At 35.2% G+C, this 24,316-nt stretch overlaps 1 protein-coding gene and 1 long non-coding RNA gene across 2 annotated transcripts; one reads left to right on the top strand and one right to left on the bottom strand.

Annotated features, from left to right (window-relative positions):
• Positions 1-466: 466 nt before the first annotated feature.
• Positions 467-24,041, bottom strand: LOC124436512. Its single transcript, XR_006945380.1, has 4 exons — positions 23,974-24,041; positions 22,058-22,064; positions 18,138-18,140; positions 467-477 (listed from the first exon to the last, which is right to left on the bottom strand). It is a non-coding gene; the product is annotated as an uncharacterized LOC124436512 (long non-coding RNA).
• On the top strand, positions 3,721-5,801 carry LOC124436509 (kelch-like protein 12). The gene is made up of 2 exons (XM_046986438.1): positions 3,721-3,808; positions 3,888-5,801. Exon 2 carries the CDS (start codon positions 3,899-3,901, stop codon positions 5,273-5,275), a length of 1,377 nt encoding a protein of 458 aa, XP_046842394.1. The 5' UTR covers positions 3,721-3,808; positions 3,888-3,898; the 3' UTR covers positions 5,276-5,801.
• Positions 24,042-24,316: the final 275 nt, after the last annotated feature.

Genomic DNA, 24,316 nt, shown 5'->3' with positions numbered 1-24,316 from the left:
AATTTTGTCTCTTATGAACGCCAGACGCTGAGGTATTTGCTAAGAATACTGCATGTTGTTTAGATACCATATAAATGCATCTGCTAAGAGCGAGACTGTCGCAATGATGTAGACGGAAATAAAGAAATAGGTCAACACCTGTGTAGTTTTGGAGGAGACCGGCGTCCTGTCGTTTACGATAATCATAAATACAAATATGCCAATCACAACTGACATCCCAAGCGATATCCTCTCTCCAGATTTGGCAGGAAACAAAACGAGATACTGGACAAAGATTTAGCAACACTGATGGGACGATTACCGTCTCTACGTAATATGACAGTTTTCTTTTTTATTGAAAAATGTAAGTTAGGAAGTGAAATGCAGCATGAGGATTTAATGTAGCCAAGCTTAGCATCGACAAATTCAACAGACTAAAAAGAATTGCTTTTCGGGTCCTTTAACGTTAACGGCACCCATTCCAAATTCAACACAGAGCTATCGTATGTCCAGGAACCAATTCTCAGTGTGAAGTTTTGAGTATCAAACGGGAATTTGTTGATGTTCATATTACATATGGATTTCAAGAGGAGAGGACAAAATAAAGTGACGTCACCATTAGATTGTACCCTGTCTTGATAGCTTAGGTCGTACATCTTTTCACCTTGCTCATATGCACTGATAAAAAATTAATTTTTGTAGCTGTATGCGCCCAATTTTCTGAAAAATGTTCTAACCCTTTAAAGCCTAACCCCACATTCGCAAATTTTTAAGTCCAATGCAAAAATATGTTAAAATGATAAAATTTCAAGGACAATATGTGTTACGCTCGGTGTAAAAGTTTTTTTCTAATCAGTACTGACGAAAACAATGGAGTATAAACCAATAACTCAAGTCCAGCTATCCTAATTTTTTTTCTCTTTCTGCTTCTTCTGTTAAGGGTAACTCAAGTGAATCATTCTGTTCAAAAACTCCACAGATTCCTCTCGTAGACATTTCCACACTTTCACGGAGATAGCATCATGACTAAGGCTTTACCACTCCTTATTTTCTTCATTACACTCCTAACTCATCTTTACTAATATCTGCAACTTACAGGTCTAAAGCAATTAACTCCTCTATTGTTAGCTCTCCCTCATTTTTCTCATTCATCAACTCTTTGAAGTATTATAGCCATCTTCCTATTATATTTCTGGTTTCTTTAAATACATTTATATCCCTATGCATTATGACCTAAACATTCTATGCATCTTACATATTTTTATTTCTTTGCTTTGTTAGTCTGTATAGAATATTTCTTTCTTCACTAACATTCCATTAATCATTCAAGTCATCGTAGTCCCTTTGTTTAGCCTTTCTCAATTCTACCTTATGACATATCACCCCGTACTCAAGTTTCTTCTATTCTGTCCTCTTGCTATCCCATTTGTTTTTTTGCTGATTTTTTCCTGTGTACACACTCCCACTGTAGTTATCTGGAAGCTAATTTTAAACATTAACAGCATGTTTTGACTCTTCTCTAAAAACCACACCTTCCTTTTTTATTTTCCATCATTTTGCTTCATGTGCTGCTTTTATCTTCTTCATCTTCCTTACCACTAAAGCTATTCTGCCCACCACTATTGTGTGCTATCTGACCACACACTTTACAATAACTAATCCTTTTAAGATTAAATCGTTTAAACTAGAGGCTATCTATACCGGCTCCTACCGTCACTCCTGAAAAGCATCTTATGTCTCTTCCTCTTCAGGAAGCCTTCAGTATATTCAAAAGGTCTGACATGCATGCATATATTGCGAATATATTTCTTAAGATTATATTATCCTTTGGAACTTTATTGCTGCTGAAATTATGCCCATGAACATTCTCACCACAAAGGAAGCATTCAAATTTTTTGAAACGTCTAAATTTCACTTCATGAAGACATTAATTGCTGAAATGCTGTAAGTTAACATTCATGTAGTATTGGAAGTGAAGAACAAGTTTTTAATATAGAAGATAATCAAATAAGTTATCGTAAATTTATGCTACTAAATATATTAGTTGGGCTGTTATGCCGAAGAATTTACGATAATGATAAACGCAAAAGGAAGTGAGAATTGCAATTGCTGTTTGGTCAATCAGCTCCTTCAAAGTGAATATGGTTGCTTAAACATGAGACGTTATGAACGTACTCTTACAATGCCTTGGAAAACGTAACTGAAGAAATTTTTATCAAGATCTTCTAGAATATTAATTAATCAAAAAAGGCATTTCCTCAAAGATTTTAATCCGAGTTTTCTCAGAAGTTTGATGAACTTGTAAATTTCTAAATTTTTGAACTTGTAAATTTCGAACTTGTTAATTTCTAAGTTTCGTCCTACAATTTAACCTGCCTCGACTTAGCAATCACTAATACGTTTTGTAGATTACAACATTGCTCCGCCGTCGACGAGACGAAAATATATTTAACACGCTCGACTCACCGCACGCTTATAGATATATAGTCAGCTCAATCGTTAAACTATATTACGTTGTTACGAATCAAGTCGCGTTTTGACCGCTTTGCAGTTCAGTGCAAAGTTACTGACCGTTTTACTTAAAATTGCCGGCGACAGGTGACTATGAAAGACGATATAAATAAAATAAAGATACCATTCTATGAAATTTTGCGCCCTAAGAGTGTTACATCACATGCCTTACGTTCATGTTGACAGTGGACACACACGGTAGCAAATCGAACGTGCGAACGTATTATTTTCTGCTGAAAGTTTTTTGTTTGAAAATGCTTCTCAGCTACGGATGCACAAATTACCTGATATCATTATGTCATTAAAAAGATGATAGCATGAAGGGAGAATTATGAATTATAAATAGTAACTTCATTTGTAATTTTTATTGAAAATCGGACAGGTTCATACAAACCTGTTAAACGTCTGTGTAGTAGTATTGGCTTAAATGCCAATAGTTAAGTCTGTAGTAGTTTCATGTAAATGTTATAATAGTTTAATTTGAATGCTAAAGTCTTTAGTTTGTTATTTGTGAAAGTTTATTGTGGTTCATGGCAGGAGAAATATCAATAATTAAGACTCGCTTATATTCATATATGCATGATATGTACTGACTTAATTGAGTTCCTAGTTGATTTTCTACCGATTTTATGATGCACATACAAATATGAGCCCCCGCAAACCTAGAGCTGGCTACCACCTGTATTTCATTTAAAATAAGAATGCTTAACATCTGTAGATCTTCTTTGTTGAATGCTTTGTTGAGTGCAAGAAGTTGCGAAGCAACAAGGGTCGTTGTGGCGTCGCCTTTTGTCTTTGCTTTGCTTTACTTTATATGACCTAAATATAAAACTAGGTGTTGTTATTATTTGCTTACATCTTCGACGTCTATCAAACGTCCACAACAAATGATACAGTATTTTATAGAGTATTGTATAAGAAGACTTGTGTAATGGCTCGCCGTCCAACCCATTATGAATGTGGATATGAAGTAAGAAGATTTCAGGCCACTGTTGACAATTGTTTTCTCTGTAGGATTTGCCTCAAAGTCGTTAAAGATGCCAGAATGTGTCACCATACAGAACACATTTTTTGTCGTTGTTGCATTGAAGAACATTTACGCGTAAATGGGCAAAAGTGTCCCCAATGTCAAAAAACGTTGACTATAGCTACACTTCTTTCCGCCCGCTTTGTAGATAAAACTATTTCTAAGCTAAATATCGTTTGCGAATTCGCTAGTCGTGGATGTCCTGAATTTATAACGGTTCAAGATCTTCAAAGACACGTTGAAACTTGTGACTTTGCTCCGGTGTTGTGTTCTAATGAACGTTGTGGACAGGTGATTAACAAACGAGACAAGATTAAGCATGAAACTGAGTTATGTGAATACCGAAAAATTCCTTCTCATTACTTTATAGAGATTAAAGAAATGTTTCAACAAATTGTTAATCAAGAAGCTCAAGCGAAAATGAAAATGGTTGAATTGAATGCAAAAATGAATCAAAACTTTGTTGAAATAAATAGATCAATAAAAGAGACAGCAGAGCCATTAAAAACCCAATTTTCACGTATGCAATGTGAAATAATAGAATCAAAGAAAGAAATAAAAGATGTTCGACAAAATCTTTCTACAGTAACCAAAGAAATGATGGAATCAAGGAAAGAAATTACAGATGTTCGACAAAATCTTTCTACAGTAACCAAAGAAATGATGGAATCAAGAAAAGAAATAAAAGATGTTCGACAAAATCTTTCTACAGTAACCAAAGAAATAATGGAATCAAGGAAAGAAATAAAAGATGTTCGACAAAATCTTTCTACAGTGACAGAATCCAAGTTCTTTCAAATTTTGGAAAAAGATGTGATACAAAATCATGTTCAAACATTGCCTTCATCAATTGAGATAGTGATGAGCGTGGTAAGAAAAGATGTATTGGTTGCTGGAGGCTACCCACGAGGTCGCTCAAAGAATGTCGAAATATTTTCATGGAAGGAGGAGAAATGGTTTGAGAGTGCAAAGATGAAAATTGGACACTGGGCTGCTTCATCATTTGTTTATAATGATAATTTATTCGTTGTTGGAGGATGTGATTTTAATTCAACTGAGGTTTTAAATCTTAACCGGCAGCCTCTGACATGGCAGACATTTCCTGAAGAGCTTCCTTTTAAAATTTGCAGTCATAAAACTGTTGTGTACAAAGAGCAAGTTCTTTACATTGGAGGATATAATGAAGATAAACAAAAAACATCTGATACGATAAGTGAATTGCAAATTACAGGTACTCCATTTCCCGTCTTGAAAGAGTTGTGTCATATGCCTGAACCACTGTTTGACCATGGAGCTGAGGTCGTTGGTGATAAGGTTCTTATTTTTGGAGGAAATGGAAAAGATGAAAAAGCTTTATCTAATGTTTTGGAGTTTGATCCAAGAACTCTGACATTCAAGGAAATGCCTCCATTACCTCACCCACTGACAAGAATGGCAACTGTTCGATGGAGAGATCAAGTTGTTCTTCTTGGAGGTGTTCATTCTTGTAGCTCAAACAGTGTCATTATGTATGATAGTAGCACAGGTGAGACTACTATTTTGCCACCCATGCTGGAAAAAAGAGAGAGAGGGTGTGCTGTTTTAACGGGAAATGCAATTGTTGTCATTGGAGGAGACAATGATAAAGGTAAACAGCTTAAATCAGTGGAATATTTTGAAATGGGACGAAGTTCTTCTTGGTCATATCTTCCTTCAATGATTGAGCCACGATCTAGAGCCATTGCCGAAATGTTACCCTTAGGACATGTATATTTTTAGATGGAAATAAATATCTTATAACGCAAATTGCAAGCATGTAAAAGTTATGGATCTGAACAATAATTTATGTGAGATTTTGCACTTTTGTTGCATTTTTTTAGTGTATTTAGCCTCACCATGAATTTATTATTATAATTCGATTTCATCCAAAAAATAACGTACGAAAATTTCATCACTATAGCTTTCTTATTGTAATTATTATAATTTGATTCTAATATACTCACAATGCATGCCATGTAAATATCACTTTGTCTAACACCTTTATCACACTTTGTCCTTTACTTCCTAGCTATTAACTCTTATGTGTCATTTATCGTCATGTATGTTGCTTTTTCATTCAATAAACATTAAAGTATTTGCTTTGCATGGAACAAAATATGAACAATGCCTGCTTTGTCACTGTTTATAAGTATAATTTTCATTGATTTTAATGTCAAAGGGAATTGCTTACAATGTGAACAATAAATCGCCAAATGTGTAAAATTAGTGTAGCATATCTTGTTTTAAATGTATATTTTTTACTTCAGATAATGTCCAGCAAAATTCTAATCAGTTGGCTTAATGCTAAATTTTTTAAATGTTTAACATATGGTTAACAAGAAATTGGGAAGTCGTGGGTGTCAGTGTGTCCGTAAACCCACAGACTTTCGAAAATTTGCGCATTTTGCTACGTTACACAAATTGTGTTATAACCGGAAGTCAAAATTGATTGTCAAAAATCTACGCATATTCTTTTATAACTTGAATTTTGATATTATATGTTTGTAGTCTGGCATGTAATTGTTAATTTAGCAAAGTATTGAAACAATTGCGCAACTATACAATATTTAAGACGTTTTGAAGCTAAGCCTTTCACCGGAAGTGATAATTTATGAATATGAGGTGGTAAAACTAGCAGTTTTTTTAAACAGCAATAACTCAATCACCGTTTAAGATATTGACATTAAACTCTACATGTGTTCGTTTTGTACATATATCTATGATTCGTGCAAAAATGAGCGAAATCGAAATTTTAGGGTTACAACCGTCAAGTGATTTGACGTGGAATGACCCAACTGTGTATACATGTCGCATGTGAGTTGACTCATATTTTCACAAAATATTTTCTTTATACATATCCATGAGCCATATCATCACCAAATTCCTCAAATACTAACTATGTATAGCGCAGGCCACACTATTGTTGAAATTCAACGAATTTCGTGACGCGTTGCTCTTTAGCAAGAAATCCTAACAAGCTCTGGGTGCCACAAAACAAGCATGGATGAATATCAGCGAAGGAAGAAAGAATAGTATTTTACTGCTGCTAACTAAACGATTAAAACGCTAGCTGTTCAATAGTAAGCACATCACTAGTCATGAGATGCTTTATGTCCAATAAGAGAAGATCACTCGTCACTCGTTGACGATTTCGATGTTCATGCTCATCGTCGACAAATTCAGTCGTATCGTCATGTTTTCTCGTTAACGCGCAACTCATCAAGAAATTCGTTGCATTTCAACGATAGGGTGTCTGTAAATTGGCTGACGGGGCTTCTAAAACGTGTGAAATTGCATTTCATACATTACAATTTTGAAAATTTTTTTGGTTGACCAACGTTGAAAAATTCCTGGATCCGCCACTGGCTAGATGAGCAAATTTTTAGTGACATTACAGAAATTTGAATGTTTGAATTAATTATTTTCCCATGTTTTTCGTTTTTTATAGAGATTTGTTTTTAGAGCTGCTGTCTTACTTATTTTTACGTTGTGTGTGTCAAAAAAGGTGAGCTGCGTCTTTCATGGGGAAAGGGATGAAGAGAAGTTAAAGTTCTAATAAACAAGTTTGAAAAGCAACCTACCCATCCAGGATTTAACAACGTCCTTTAATTGAGAATCGAAAATAGCAATCTGAAAGTTTTTTTATCGTGTCCGAAAAGTTAATTGCAATCATTCCTCAAGGAGTCAAAGAACAAGTTATATTCGCCATGTAGGTTGAAAGTTGAGTTGTAAACAATGATTTAGAACCCTGTACTAGATATCCTGACTTCATCGAAATTCTTTAGTTACGAGTGAGGCGCACTGCCATCTTGAAAGGTGTCAAATCTGATGATATTTAAAGGGGTAGTCAGACCTTAACACAACTTTCGCTCATATGAAATTGTATATTGTTCTTACCTCTCTCGCGAAATCCTAGGTTTCCAATTCAAATTTAACTCGAGAAATAATGCCTTAAATGTGTGTATTTTTGCCTCTTGTTCGATCGCCATTGTGTACATGCAAGCGAAGCCGCAGTCCAGCAGCGGTTTTTCGTCGTGACGTCACTGCGCGGTGATCGTTGTCAACATAAGAAAAAATATACTAGCAAAAGTAGAAATTACGCATAAGCATATTCATCGTTGCATTTTATTTTCTAAGTTTTTAAATTATTTTGCGCAGTGGATACGGATTACTCAAACGATTCCTCTAGTAATTATTCTGGAAGCAGTGTTTCAAACTACGAAGAAATGATTAACGATCAAAACATGATTCAACCATATGCTTATGAGCCGATTGAACCAGATTCTAGCGACGAGCCTATGGACGACTCCGACGAAGTTCAGCTGTTGTAACAATGAATGAAGACTCAGCACAATTTGAGGGAATAGATACTCCGGACTGTATTACAGATAATCCTGTTTTTCGAAATCTTTGTTTAAATTATTGGGTATTACGACTGGCATGGAGTGAGTACAAACAACACTATGGTTCAAGAGCTGAAGAAGAACCTGAACACAAAATACAAAGACACGTGGCTTACAGGCAACTGGTTCGATGGTGTTGGAATGTATTGAGCAAGGAAATTAGAGTACCACTACCATCTTTTGCTGTTAGCTGCATTCGAACACATTCCCAAACTGCAGGTCTAGAAGAGGACTTTGTCTTTGAGGGTTTTAAATTTGCTGATGAATAATAATGGTAATGTAAACTATTATAGCCATATTTATAAGTATCGTTAATGATGAATTACTAATAAATAAAAATATAAATTGGATTTAGTAAATGAACAATAAATACAAATTATAATGGCCAAGCCAAACCAATTCTTTATTTGTGCTATGCAAGGATTTTGGTGTACATAATTGAAAAGTGCCTTTGCTAATGAATTTGCATAGCAAAACAAAAAATTGGGCTACTTTACTATTAGAGATTCTCTTATTACTAATAAATATTGATATATACATAAATATTTTTGGGGACTATTTACCCATTCTTGATTTGTGTGCTTGTATAACACTTTCTTTGTTTGGCTTTTCTATGGATGCAATATTTCTTGGAATGTTTGCTGGTAAAGAAATCTTGTAATGTACATTTTTTACATTAAAACAGCAGACATCTTCCATCATACCTTGCACAAAAGAATATGACTTACTCGCCATAATTGGCTTGGCTACCCAATTTTTTCAGCCTTTTGGGAACATGATAAGCACAAGTGGAAGGAGGGATAATACTTTATTAAAAGTGCTTTTTGTATAAAGGTATGCTTGCAAGAACCAAGTTGGCAGTGATAGACCACAATGTAAACACTGGCAGAAAACAAGCACAAGTTCAATGTGGAAAGCAGCAAGGGGAAAAGCGATATAATATCGTGTTCCCAAAAGGCCGAAAAAATTGGGTAGCCAAGCCAATTATGGCGAGTAAGTCATATTCTTTTGTGCAAGGTATGATGGAAGATGTCTGCTATTTTAATGTAAAAAATGTACATTACAAGATTTCTTTACCAGCAAACATTCCAAGAAATATTGCATCTATAGAAAAGCCAAACAAAGAAAGTGTTATACAAGCACACAAATCAAGAATGGGTAAATAGTCCCCAAAAAATATTTATGTATATATCAATATTTATTAGTAATAAGAGAATCTCTAATAGTAAAGTAGCCCAATTTTTTGTTTTGCTATGCAAATTCATTAGCAAAGGCACTTTTCAATTATGTACACCAAAATCCTTGCATAGCACAAATAAAGAATTGGTTTGGCTTGGCCATTATAATTTGTATTTATTGTTCATTTACTAAATCCAATTTATATTTTTATTTATTAGTAATTCATCATTAACGATACTTATAAATATGGCTATAATAGTTTACATTACCATTATTATTCATCAGCAAATTTAATACCCTCAAAGACAAAGTCCTCTTCTAGACCTGCAGTTTGGAAATGTGCTCGAATGCAGCTAACAGCACAAGATGGTAGTGGTACTCTAATTTCCTTGCTCAATACATTCCAACACCATTGAACCAGTTGCCTGTAAGCCACATGTCTTTGTATTTTGTGTTCAGGTTCTTCTTCAGCTCTTGAACCATAGTGTTGTTTGTACTCACTCCATGCCAGTCGTAATACCCAATAATTTAAACAAAGATTTCGAAAAACAGGATTATCTGTAATACAGTCGGAGTATTCCCTCAAATTGTGCTGAGTCTTCATTCATTGTTACAACAACTGAACTTCGTCGGGTCGTCCATAGGCTCGTCGCTAGAGTCTGTTTCAATCGGCTCATAAGCATATGGTTGAATCATGTTTGATCGTTAATCATTTCTTCGTAGTTTGAAACACTGCTTCCAGAATAATTACTAGAGGAATCGTTTGAGTAATCCATCCATTGCGCAAAATAATTTAAAACTTAGAAAATAAAATGCAACTATGAATATGCTTATGCGTAATTTCTACTTTGCTAGTATATTTTTCTTATGTTGACAACGATTACCGCGCAGTGACGTCGACGAAAAACCGCTGCTGGACTGCGGCTTCGCTTGCATGTACACAATGGCGATCGAACAAGAGCAAAAATACACATTTAAGGCATTATTTCTCGAGTTAAATTTGAATTGGAAACCTAGGATTTCGCGAGAGAGGTAAGAACAATATACAATTTCATATGAGCGAAAGTTGTGTTAAGGCCTGACTACCCCTTTAAGGCTAATATTTGTTTTCCTCAGCTGATATACAGTTACAAAGTTGATAGTCTTGGTTTGATCTTCAAAATGTTTGATAAGATTGGGTTTTTAAACCCTTTTAGCTTATTTTGCATTTTTAAATTTGCTTTTTGCCACCTTTCAATATGGTGTCCAAGCCTCCCCTTGATGCGGTAGTCAAAAATCTAGGGGATTGGGTTCTAAATCATTGGTTCTAAACAAGAACAATAATTGTTGAGCTTGACGAAGATGGCGGCTGTTACGTAGCATGCAATCACCTGTACTTAGTATGAACCACATGGTGGCAGCGGATGGATGCATACTGCTGCCTTGACAACTGAAACACATTGTCTATGAACACTGGGGGGTGGGGAAGTATGGTACTTTCGGACCTGGAAGGAATGTAATAAAGTTACTACAACCAAACTGAAATATTTTGATCAGATTGACTGAGAAATTTTGATAATTTCAATTTATATGCGTCAAGGCGAACTGTTGTTACTGTGGAAATTAAGAATCATAGACTTTATAAAGAATTTTTATTGATGATTAATTAAAACATGCTTTCAATTATCTAACATAAAATAAAAGAAGCGTTTCATTTAAAATATACAGACGTGAAAATTAAATCCGTTATCTCATAGAAATTATACATAAAAATATGTGTGAAATGCAGGGGCGGATCTAGGCCATGGCGAAAGTGGCTTGCGCCACGGTCAGAATTCTGCCACTTAAGTTTTTCCATGGTTGACTTTTTCATGATTAAAAATTTTGCTCAAATACAGCAAAATTCGATCAAAAGCAAAAATTGAATGAATTTTGTAATTTTTTTTTCAAAAATTTGTGTTAACAGAACAAAAACTTCAAATTAAACGTCTTGTTAAAATAGTATTATCATCCAGTTAAACTCTGAACTGTAAAATCACCGAAAGCGTCTCGAATCTTGCCGAATACGCCATGAATATGCTCGGAATATGTTCGTAAATTCGAACCTGCAATCTCAGAATGAAGAGCCACGGTCAGCGTTCAGAAAATTTCGCAATAGTTGCTAAATATAGTAACCTTCAGCCACGGTGCAGCGTTGCAAGCCAATCACAGGAACGTTTTGGTCATGTGCGCCACGGTGAGCCACGGTGAATGTATTTTGATTGCGCAATAAATACAAGTCATATGCAATAGCTCGGTTCTTGTCGACTTGAAAAAACGCTACTTCTAGTTCTACTCAGCGATTAGGATCAATGGAAACTTCTAAAAAGATCGATGTTCTTGAAAAGCTCGTCCAAACCTTTCAGAAAGAGAACGCTTGCGAAATTATTTCTGGTGAATTGTCTAACTTGAGACAACACTGTGTTAAAATAATCAACGAGGAAAGGCTTCGTCGTATAAATTCTACTGGCGATATTATGCTACGAACTTGTTTATTTTCAAAATGCAGTTCCCTGAAAGCCAAATTGAAAGATCAGGCCCAATGTCCCTGTTAGGTAAGAATTTACATGTATTGGGGTATTAATTTATATTTTTATTTACGTTTGACATCTTGGCCTGAAATATATGATCAACCGTTAATTTTCAGCTATTCATATTTAGTGTATCATGTAAAATATATGTCTAAAGCTGTCATTATTTTGCATACTCAGTCTGTCTAATGTACGGCCTAAATAATTTTAATTGTTACTGTCTGTTAAAAAAAAATGTTTTACTTCAATATTAGTCAAAGCTAGTCCTTTTTAAAATTTAACCCAATCAATAATGTATTATCCTTGTATTCCTGGCATTTTATGTTATCCCCTGGTTAAAGAAACTAACATATCATTTTGAATAACTGTTACTTTCTTTCACGGGTCATATAGAATATTGATGCTATAGTAGATGGAATCAATAAGTCGTCTGAATCCTGTTCGACATGCCTAGACTAGTTCCAAATCTTAGACTACCTGCCTGTGACTTTGACTTTATCATGATGTTACCAAATTAACACAAAGAGAAAATAACTTTCTCAATTTCAATATTATTAGTCTATCTTTAACTGTATTGGTTACCCTTATTTATTCTAATGTCAGAGTCAGTCTAGCAGATTTGTTTCCAGGTATAGCTTGGTATAACAAAGCAGCCATTGATACTTAAATACTAATTTTTCTTTTAGTACTTTAGCCAATGGGAATTGTCTGTTCAATGCATGTTCTATTGCATTAGTTGGGAATGAGACTCTCTCTATTTACTTGAGATTCCTAACTAGTGTTGAAATGTTTGAAAATGCAAAATACTATTCTACCCATCCTGTCATCGAGTCCCAGCATAACGATTGTTGGATAAACATCTTTGCTGCTGTTGGAAGAAGATCACCTTTGAACATTGCTTTTATTAATCTTGCAATCTTTACGATTGTTGGATAAACATCTTTGCTGCTGTTGGAAGAAGATCACCTTTGAACATTGCTTTTATTAATCTTGCAATCTTTACGATTATTGGATAAACATCTTTGCTGCTGTTGGAAGAAGATCACCTTTGAACATTGCTTTTATTAATCTTGCCATCTTTACGATTGTTGGATAAACATCTTTGCTGCTGTTGGAAGAAGATCACCTTTGAACATTGCCTTTATTAATCTTGCAATCTTTACGGTTGTTGGATAAACATCTTTGCTGTTGTTGGAAGAAGACCACCTTTGAACATTGCTTTTATTAGTCTTGCCATCTTTATGGCTGTTAGCAAAAGCATCCTTGCTGCTTTTCGAAAAAGACCATTTGATGGGGCAACAATGATGGGGAATTATATTTTTGTAGTGAACTGTCTTTTGGTTATTCACTGCAAAAATAACATGCTTCATCTTTCTCTCACTCCTGCGGCAACAATTCTGTGATTACAGAAAGGTACGGAAACTGCGTTGATTTTACATCAGACACCACAAGGTAAGTAAAATTTTTATTTTTCTATCCGAACAGAATTAAGAAAATGGCGATATTAGAATTTTTTTTAGATGAGATTATAGACCCCCTAGCGTTGCCCCCAGACCCCCCTAGCGTTGCCTCGCGCCGAAGGCGCTTGCTACGTCACAGGGCCACGGTCAGCCCAGAAGCTGGATCCGCCCCTGAAATGTGTAAGTGTGACATGGAATAGTTATGTTCATATAGAGAAAAATGTAAAAAATATATGTTAAAAGTGATAAAGTCAAATTTAAAATTTAGTGCTTGTTAAATATACTGTGGGAACAGTGCATATGGTTTATAAATTATTCGTGCATAATAAGTTCAATTGTTTCAAAGGTGTCAAAGGTGTCAATTTAATTCAGTAAGTAAATTACTTCGACAAAGTCGTCGCTTGTTGACAATTTAGTGTCTACAGGGCATAATTTTTTTGTAAAAATCATGTTAGTAACACATAGAGGAAGAAACAATCTAGTTAAGAATTATAATTTTACCTGATGCTGACTTGGACGTGGGGCTTTTTGGAACGATTTGGGAGAATCTAAATTTTAGGCTTCTACAATCGCCTGCACAAACACATAGCAACATAACGCTAGGGAGCACATGCCCCCCCCCCTCCTCGTCCACGAAGCCCTTGATTGGTAGGTTATGTTTGGCGAAGGTTTTTGATTATCTGACCGGCGATGTCGTTGGGAAACTTTACATTTACGAGAGATACAACGACGGAATACAATAATGATAAAAAATAATAACAATACAGCACGTGTGAGTCATTAGACCAATAAAGATGGTTACTTCATTGAGGTCTTTTTCAATGAACGTATTTTGGTAATTTATCATTTATGTTTTCGTGCTTGACATTTAAATTTTTTCCTAAAAACGACAAATCAGCATGGAATAAACTCAACAAAGACAGTTAAGTTATATTTTAAGTTACAAATTGAAAGTAAACAATGGAAGACAAATTTATTGCTCAAAATACAATTGTCAAAATATACAGTAAAGGTTCCGTTGTTCACTGACGTCATTAGCATGGAGATGGAGTTATTCTGAGAATACCTTGAATCTACAGTTTTAAAGAAGACTATAGTAATTTGAGTTATAATGCCCTAAATGCAGCGAACGTTTTCAAAGTAGAACTTACTGCGTTGAAGTGCAAGAAGAACAAATTAAGTGACAAAGCTACCACGTGATACTGTCATATTGACCATCATTGATTTATTAATATTCATCATACCTGCTAGCTTTGTCTTTACAATCTTTAAGAAGTATTTCTTCACTGTTGAGTCGTGAATGACTGTATTTTAATCAACATTAGAAATGAAACTGATTTTAACACCATACGTATCTACACAGTTTTGGTATAAAGTAAAAATATTTTTACTCACTAGAGTATCTTCTACAGCCCTTCATCCCGTACTTTTTCAATATTTTATGATTTTTCTCCTGTGTTTTATTAAACGTCGTATTTAAAATGACGGAATTCTTCATGTCCACAGCAACCAAGTCTTCGTATATTGTGACGTAGTCTAGCACTATAAAGTTACTATCAATATACACGATGTCACCACGTGAAAATATATAAGCTTTCATGCAGCCAGAAGACGACCATTTGGATGGCTGCCCATTGAATGCATTGCCTTATTACTTGGTGGGGGGTGAAATTTTTCTCCTCAAGAATGGTTAATGAGATTTTATCCTGGTGAGAAAGAGCGAATGAAAGAAAATGAAAGAATTTTTAATTATCGGCTGTCCAGAGGCAGGGGGGTTATCGAAAACATCTTTGGAATTTTAGTCGCAAGGTGGAGAATATTCAAGGGGCCCATTCGTTTATCCAGAGACAATGTTGTTAAATACGTAATGGCAACAGTGTGTCTGCATAACTACTTACGACAAACGAAAAGTGCAGTATATTGCCCAACTGGATTTCTTGATATAATATATAATTTGGTCGTGCCGGCCTGAGGAGAGCACGACCAAAAACGAGCGAACGTAGTTCCATGTGCTTTTAGGCGATGATTAAGGCAGATGTCCGGCAGAAACGTAATATAGTGTAAGCAATGCTGTAGAACTAAATTTATCATAGAGGGGAGGGGCTCTCTTGACGAAGCTGAAGCCATGAAATTATGAAAAATTACCCATTTCAAAGGTAGAAGGGGCTCCTCCCCAAGCGCCCTTCTACAGCACTGAGTACAAGTAATATGAAGTGCATACTTCAAAATGCAAATGAAGCATTAGAAATAGATTTTGTTTTGCTAATATCTGTTAACATTACAAAGAAATATTGAAATTTTAGTGGGTTAAAAAAACCTTAGTTTGAAATGTTTGGTCGTGATCAGCATGAACAGCACGACCTCTAGCTACGCCAATGCATGAGAGAATCATTAAAATATCATGAAAATTGTTATAAAGGATCAGTCTAGGCAACTTTGTTATGTAAGAGACACTGAAAAAAAGTAAATTTTATAAGAGTGATGTCATGTTGTAAAATGTATTTTTAAAATTAATAAATGAAGTAACAAATTGAATAAACAAAACGTGTAATGTACTAAATTAGTACTGCCATCAAGAGCTTTGAGCTCTTTTTGGTGATTTAAAGTCAGTCGCGTTTGTCCTATTTGAAACATGCTCTTCATAAATCTTATGAATTAAGTTTCTTTTGAAAACAAAAAAAAAACTGAAAACGAAAAAGACTTATAAAGAAGAAACTTATTTGGTTTTGGTTTTCACGATGTAAGGTTTTGCATAATTTGTCTTCCATAATTTGTGTAACAAGAAAAAGACGAAAATTAATCGCATGGATAAAAAATCATCATGCCATATTTCAAATCCAGACTGCTTCAGGCTGAAACACACTAGGCAGTCGCTTCAGTCGCGCGTCTAAAAACTACCGCTTTGCCTGGTGACTAAGCTAATAGTGTAGTCGCGTCAACCATTGTGTTCTATAATAACTGGAGCGGCTATCTCAAGCGCGGCTTTAGATATCGCATGTTGTAAAAAACATGGCGGATTTCGTCCGTTGCCGCTGAGATTTACCGAAATTGACCGCTTTTCCGAAAATTTCCCAATTTCCCACTCCCTCCTGAGGAAAGAGTGAGGAAAATGTATGTGTGTATTTGGGATTCGGCAAGCAATTTTTTGATGAAAATGAAGGTAAAAACCTTAAATTCATAACAGCGAGTCAACTGTGGTTGTCAGTTATCTGCTCCTACAAGGATGCAATTATAACTATCGACGAAAGAGCTATATGTCGGCTACACATGTATGAATGCAGATGTGCGTCGTTTTCTTACCAGCGTCAAACTTGTTTGATCGATTAAACTCTTTAGTCAATACAAAAAAGTATATCTTAGTTCATCTCCACGGTTCACGAGAGAGAAGTCAGCTTATTTGTTATCATTGCTATTTTGCTTCTTTTCATGCAATGGGCAATGGCTTTTTTCGCCACAATTGTAGGATTTTACTTGTTTCTTTAAAAAGTACATATTAAATCTCTGGATATTTACGGATTTTCTGTAATTGAGTTAAATATGAAATTTCAAAAGACTCAAGTCTGCATAGGTTTGGTAAATGAAAACAAACAATATTGTATAGAAATTACTTTAAGTAACCTTTTTGTGATGTTCTGAAGTGCAAGTGCATCAAATACTTGTAAAGTTGTAGCACATTTTGATTTTGTTGTATTGATAGCACACTTTGTTTTGTTTTTCCTATATTTGCAATAAAAGTGCACTATAATTTGAATGATTAACACAGTTTTCACCTCAATAATAAATTTCATAAGCAGTTGGTAGTGCATTTTGTTCTCTGAGTATCCACATCTGGTGTTTTGTTCATACAAGAATGATGAAGTGCAAGTAGATATGTCATAGCAAGGCAATAAAACCAAATGAATTAAATACCTATAGTGTACTTTTATGCTAGAAGCTTAAAAGCTTTTTAGAAATTATAAAGTTATTGGATTATATTATCTCTATATCATCAATCTCATGATAAGAAATAAGAAGCAAAAAATTTGGAGAAAAGCTTTGAAAAGTGAAAAACTTTCTTTAAAAAAGCAGCAATAATGCATATGATAAATCTCCATTCTGTACTCTAATAGGTAAATAAGCTCAAAGTTTTCTTAAAGAAATATAAGAAATATATAAGAAATATACAGTACAGTAACTTTAAAGGTTTCATCACTGAATCTTTAATGCTTCAGTATAGTGCATTAGATATTAGTAACATTCAAACAACACTCAACTAAAATATTTTGATAAAGATATGACATGATTTAAACATTAAGTTACATAAAACCCAATGGCTTATACAGTTTGAAGCTTCACATCTGCATTGAGTCATCATCAATCTCAGTACAAATGTTTACATAGACACAAACTTTATGGCCTTCCATTTTACATGTTTGTGAATTGACATTTCATTAAGCATCAAAACACACACAACCTTCTTGCCATCTTTCTTTGGATCATGAACTTTAACTTCAAAGCATTCAAGGCATCCTTAGTGAATCCATTGTCTCCATCCATAGAATTTGACCACGATCAAATTAAATAACTCTGGATAGGGCAGACAATAAATCAATTAGCTTTACAGCATTATCATTTTTTAAGACTCTGCCTGGTCAATAACATCTTCCAGTCATCTTTACTCCTTGATCTTCCCTGCATGTTGTCAGCAAATAGAACATAACAAGCTCTGCTACAAATCATGGGTACCTTTGAGGCTGATCATTTGTTTTTGATACTTACTCACAGAGCAAAATGTGTGCAGGGTCTTTTTGCTTTAGGAAACTATTTTGCAAATAAATGGGTAAATTTACGATTTCATGCATTAACAAATGACAGAAAAGTATGCAGAATTTTATAAACAAAACAGGAAAACATCAGTATATTTGGCGTTCAAGTCAGTCTTAAAAATACGATCTTTAATATGTATTTTATGGCTTTTCAAGTGCATGTATAATTGCTTTTCAATCGTTGACGGACTAACAAAACAAACAACTACCTCACCTGTGAGAAGCGATATGTTCCTTTTGTGGAAACTACGACATCCAACAATTGAACGATTGAAGTGTTGGCATTATAAAAGAAATGCCAAAAAAGATATCGTCACAGAATATGGAACTAACGATATCCATATTCTGTGATATCGTGTTTGTTTTTGAAAAACTCTTTTTATTTACTATAGACACCAGGGGGAGGTCGAGAATATTATTTTTCTGCAAAGCGATCATTTCAGCGGAAATACGTCCGTTGGCCGCCATTTTTTTGGCATCCTCGCCCCAGTAAAGTTAGCCCCTCCAGTTATTATAGAACTCAATGGCGTCAACTAGTCGCTTTGAAAGTTCAACATTTTGAACTTTTGACATTGGTCGCTTCAGTCGCTTGACACTGATTGGCCAATACATACATTTTAACTTCCTAAATGCATATCATATTCCCTGTCATATGCATCATACGAAATTTATAGATTATAACTTGGAAAACGAAGGCAATATATAGTGAATTCACACTGGAATCTTTCAGTTTTTATATGACTTATCAAATAGGGACAATAGGAGCTACAAACTGGAACCCTAATGCACAACCTAAATGCACAGAATAAGATTATCCACGATATACGCGTAATGCGGCATGATCATATTGGCGTGTTTCGACCGGCTTGTTTTCTTTTCTCCACATAGTAGTTTGTACTGAGTAAATATTCATATATTACTAGCTATAATAAAGGCCAAAATAAAAAGTTTAAGTGATGTCTGTTTCTGTAACAAACATAAATCGCCACTGTAAAGTCACGATGGTCGCTGCATGTGTGTTTCTGGCGTTCAAGTGACTGACGCGTGCGCATCAATTCGCTTTGGAGGCGCGACTGAAGCGACTGTCTAGTGTGTTTCAGCCTTTATAGAACCCAATGGTCGCGAGCCTAGTCGCTTTGTAAGTTTAGCATGTTGAACTTTTGACCTTGGTCGCTTCAGTCGCTTGCATGTGATTGGTTATTTCCTAGCTCAAAATGCCAATTTATGAAGTTAACGTGAACAAAGATGGCTGGTTACGAAGAAGCGCTCATAAATTCTTTTCGCAATTTTCCTGTATTATTTGATCTTGCACACAAAAATTATAAAAAGTAAAATAAAATTATATCAATTAGTTCTTTCCACATATTCCTGCTGCCATGAAAGTTGACCAACTTCTGAATAAAAATACATGGCAAACTTTTCTCTAATTTTGGATGCTTCACTGCTGTAGTTTCTTTGTTTGTTGCGAGCTAATGGTTCAAGCACACGGGTTGTTTCTTGCCTCCAAGACCCTTCATGAACATTTCCTGATGGATCCACAGTATCTGTGAAACCAGCTGGACTGTAGGAAACATGGCGTGTTCGGAGGAAATTGTGCAAAATGCAAGTAGCCTTGACAATTTTGGACACGTTTTCTGGTTTTGCTATAATGATTGTTTTAAGTATTCGCCACTTGGATACCATTATACCTGATACAAATATCAATTGAAGAGAATATTGAAAAGTGTTTGATTCGAAACTCCATAAAGAAAATGAGCATGTAAATACAAACCAAAGGTGTTTTCTATTGTTCGCCGAGCTCTTGACAATCTGTAGTTGAAAACTCTCTTTTGAAGGCAATCCAGTACCCTTCCTGGATAAGGTCACATCATCCAGCTTTAAGAGGAAATGCCTCATCTGCAACCACAGTATAGGGAAGGCTTTCGTTTGTTCCTGGTAAAGTAGATGCATCTCACCTATGAAATAAGTTTTATAAGGTGAATATTACTTTCAACACTGAATACTTTGAAGAGTTATGATACCATTTAAAAAAGCTGATCCAAATTGTGAATTAGCAACAACTCCCCCCTCACTCCATCTCTCAGCTTCACCAATATCCACAAAGATAAATTTGTACTGGGAATCGCACATAGCCATTAACACCAAGGAAAAGTGGTTTTTATAATTGAAATACAAAGATCCAGAGTTTCTCGGAGCCTGAACAGCGATATGTTTTCCATCTAGTGCTCTAATGCAGTTTGGAATATTCCATGTATAAGCAAATCTGAAAACATACAACAAACAATGATGCAGTGGCACTACAAGTCTACAATAAAGTAACCCTTTATAATAATCATGTTTTAACTTTACCCTTCAGATATTTTCTTCCAGTAACTTGGTTGCGAAGGAGCCTTCATGTATGTGGGGACAAGAACTCTCCAAAGTGCATTACACGTATCGTACACAACCTCACAAACTGTGCTAGCCCCACGACGATAAGCAAATGCTATAGACTGTGGGCTATCTTCTGTAGCTAGTCTTCTTAATGTGATTGCTAGTCTTTCAGCAGGTCCAACTGATTGCCTCATTTGAGTATCTTGCCTACAAAGAGATGGACCAACCAAAGCCAGCAGCTCATCGAATATTTGAGGGCTCATGCGAAAATACAGATTAAACTACTCCTCATCGGTTCTTAGTTCTTGAACCAAGTGCAGAAAATCTCCTTGTGCTCTCCTTTGCCTGTTTAATTGACGAACCCACCACCTTTTCATTTTATTATTTTTTCCCGTTTTTCAACCTCTTCCAACTCTTACAAAATGCAAACAGATGCCAGTAACTTAGCCTGATGACTAGAGGCCATGTTGATGGTCGCAATGTGATCGCAATGCTCGCTTTTGCATGTGTGTTTCTGACGTTCAAGCGACTGACGCGCGACATCAATTCGCTTTAGTCGCGCGACCAAAGCGACTGCACAACTTGTTTCATCCTTTAGACCTAGAGGGGAACGTCAACAAAATTACTATAAATTATTAGCGGGCGGCCGCGTGGTCAAAAACATCGCGGATTTTGGTGGTCAAAGTCAGCGGAGAGACGCGGGCTCATGAAATAAGAATTTCGTCGCCCATCCTGATTTGACCACCACGATTGGGAGTATAGAAAATATCAAAACTATTTTCCTAACATAAGCACTTTTTCAAAATTACATTTATTAAACAATCTGCAACTTCCGTGGTTTGCGGATGCTGAAATAGCGACCGAAAAGGAAACATTTCATGACTCTGGTAAGTAGCACAGTAGTAGTTTTACTATTTTGCTTTTAACACGATACTTGAAGAGTGTTTCTACTACTAAGTTTTAATTTAAAGTTATTTTGGTCAAGTCTTGTTTGTTCTTGCGAAAAAACGTTGCGAAACTACCAATTTTTATCGAGTTTTGCATCCATCTTGTATCATGATCAGGCTAAACTCTCCTGATTTGAATTGAGTTTACCTCCCAAAAATGGGGCAGAATTTGTTCATATTGATTTTTTTAAGATGAAGGGAACGTTTACAACAGAGTTGTGTTGAAATTGAATGCAGTGCCATGCAAAGTTAATGAGAACTATGGTAATATGATGTATAATAAAAATAACTATTAAACTACTTGCCTGCTCAATTTGACTGACTGTATAGTGTAGACAATTATAATGGGTTTGGAAAGTTGGATTTATGCAAACAGTTTTAAAGTACTACTTAGCGTTTCTGCAAGTGAAGTATTTATTGTTATAGTAAACAGGTTACTATTTCAAAACCAAGATAAAAGAAGTGTGTTGAACACTGTGCTAAGACTTGCTCCTACCTTGAAATTTTTGTTCAACAATAGCTTATGACTATATCATTAATATGCATGAAAAATTAAACATATTATTGTCTCATCTCACCAAATCCATACTTGGTATGATTCCAGGTGATCCACAAATTCACATCGAATGCATTGGTTACAATGAAGTTGAATGTAGAGGAAGCAAAAATAGATGGCAAAGAAATTCTTTGTGTCTTATGAAGAATTAGTACAAATCAATAAAAAGAATTCTTTAAACAAATTGTAAACAAATTTAAATTGCTCATGGTCAAGCAACCTAGTCAGAGAAGCAAAGTCTGTCTTCAACATGTGACCTTTACAATTATGTTTAGTTTTTTTGTACAAAATAATATTTTTGAGAAACTTGATTTGTAAGTCTTTCATTAATATTTTTTTACCAAGACATAAAAGAAACAAATTCAAAGGCTTGATGGAAAATACAAAGATTTATCAAGTTGTTTATCATTTAATTCCCAATTGTTAGTTTGTACATATAAATAATTAGTATTGGTAGCTGTAAGTTGTTCAAGCAAAACAGAAGAGTAGTAGTGCTCGAAGGGGTTAGCATTTTTGAAAAATTATATCTTTTTCTTGACATACATTACACAATTCCAAAAGACTGTAAGTAATACACGATAATATCTATAGAACTTGATAAATTTCTTCGCCTACACTGTCAATTAACTATTTTGCCTTCATGCAGCAATAGACAGAGTGTTTTTGTCAGAGAAACCAATGCACTTTAGTTTCCAAGTTTGTAATTTCAATGGAAAATTAATGTAGTTCTGTTCAGTGATCGACCCAAGGTTCTGCCAAGCAGTTTCCAAAATAAAAATTTCCAACAAACATATCATAATGTTTTGTAGCACTTCTAGTTCAACATACTTTCTCTATGAGTTTTCAGTAGATTTATCAGGTAATGACAATACACTTATGATACTTATCCATGGTAAATTTTCAGTTGACTTATGTCGTAGAACTGAGGCAAACATTTTCTCGCTTCTTTAGGAGCATTTTTAAACAGATTTATCATTTAAGCAAGAAAAATAGTTGCACCAAACTGTTTACAAACAGTCAAACACACAGAAGCATGAAATAATGTATAAGTTTGACGAGATTGACAGGTCTACTAAAGAATGCCGTTTGATTTTCACTTTTAAAATGTTAAAATGTTATAAAATAACTTAAATGTTACAGCCAAAATATGCGTTCCTCTACCGTCGATTTTCTTTATCTTGATGTGTGTGTGTGTACTGTGTTTTCACGCAATGCTGAAGCATTATTTTGACATGATATGCTGTCGTTATCGTAATTGTGTTTTTTTTCACTTGTTATCGTTCATATAAACAGTATTAGAAATCAGGAGGGAGTGAATATTGAAAAAATTTTTAAAGGGAATTTTTGACCACCAAAATCCGCCATTACCGCCATGTTTTTGACCACGGAGTCCAGGCCCCTTTTCCCCTCCAGGTCTTATAGAACTCAATGCTCGCGACTAAAACTACTAGCTTAGTGACCGCGCAATTTGGTAGTTTTAGTCGCGCGACTAAAGCGACTGCACAGTGTGTTTCAGCCTTTAATCTTACCATTCTTAAGTGAATCGCTTAAGGAAAATCTACAGGAAAATTGCATTGAACCAGTGGCGTGCGGTCATGCAAGCGTAGGCAAGCGCCGCTTGCCTAAGCATTTTACCGAACAAAAATTTTTTGGATCAATCTCTGAGCAAAATCAGTTTAAATTTTTCGGTTCTAAACAATGTCAATGTAATCTTTTGTCTAAATTGTCTTTACAGTTGAAATGCTTGCTATTTATACGCGATTTACTGTCGTGGTTTTCGGTTTCACTTTGCTACACTGGTAAGATGAGTCAAGTGTATTAAATTAAGTGGATTAAATTAATTATTTATTAACCAAGGCAAGCGCGCTTACCTTCGGAGCTCAATTTGAACATTTGCGCATGCGTTAATCTAGATTTGGAGGCTTCTTATTCGAGGAATATCGAGAAAAGGCAAGCGGCGCTTCTAAGGGCGCCGCTTGATAGCGATTGGTCAACAGTCTTGTACGTTCGCAATTTTAAACACATATCAGCGCACGAATAATATTCTTATATTCAACACATTGGACATCCGAATTATTCACGCCGTTAATGTTATCGTTTATTAAAAGATGACTGAGAGCGAAAGGTAATGTTCTGATTTCTAATTCAAAGTAGTAGGTGCTTTACTGGTTATTTTATTATTTTCTGATCACAATGTGCGTAAACAAGCAGGGGCCGCAGTCTGCAGAGATATCGAAATGCACGCAAACGTGTGTTGTGGTAAAGTATGACTAGCATTATGACCAAAACACTATGCTCTTGTCAGTCTTGTGTCGTTGAATTCGTAAATTAATGACTAAACGTAAAAGGTACAAGATACTAAATAATAAACACGACTCTCCGATATTCTGAAACGTACGAGTCAGTGCCAGACACATTTTGAAGAACGGGAGAACACGTTGCCATGACGTCATTATACCAAAATATAAACATTAAACAACGCCATGGCCTCAGTTTGTAACACACCGTG

The sequence above is a fragment of the Xenia sp. Carnegie-2017 genome, unplaced genomic scaffold (assembly GCF_021976095.1).
Source record: "Xenia sp. Carnegie-2017 unplaced genomic scaffold, XeniaSp_v1 HiC_scaffold_16, whole genome shotgun sequence".
Classification (NCBI taxonomy): Eukaryota; Metazoa; Cnidaria; class Anthozoa; order Malacalcyonacea; family Xeniidae; genus Xenia; species Xenia sp. Carnegie-2017.
This window is presented reverse-complemented; position numbering and strand designations above follow the sequence as displayed.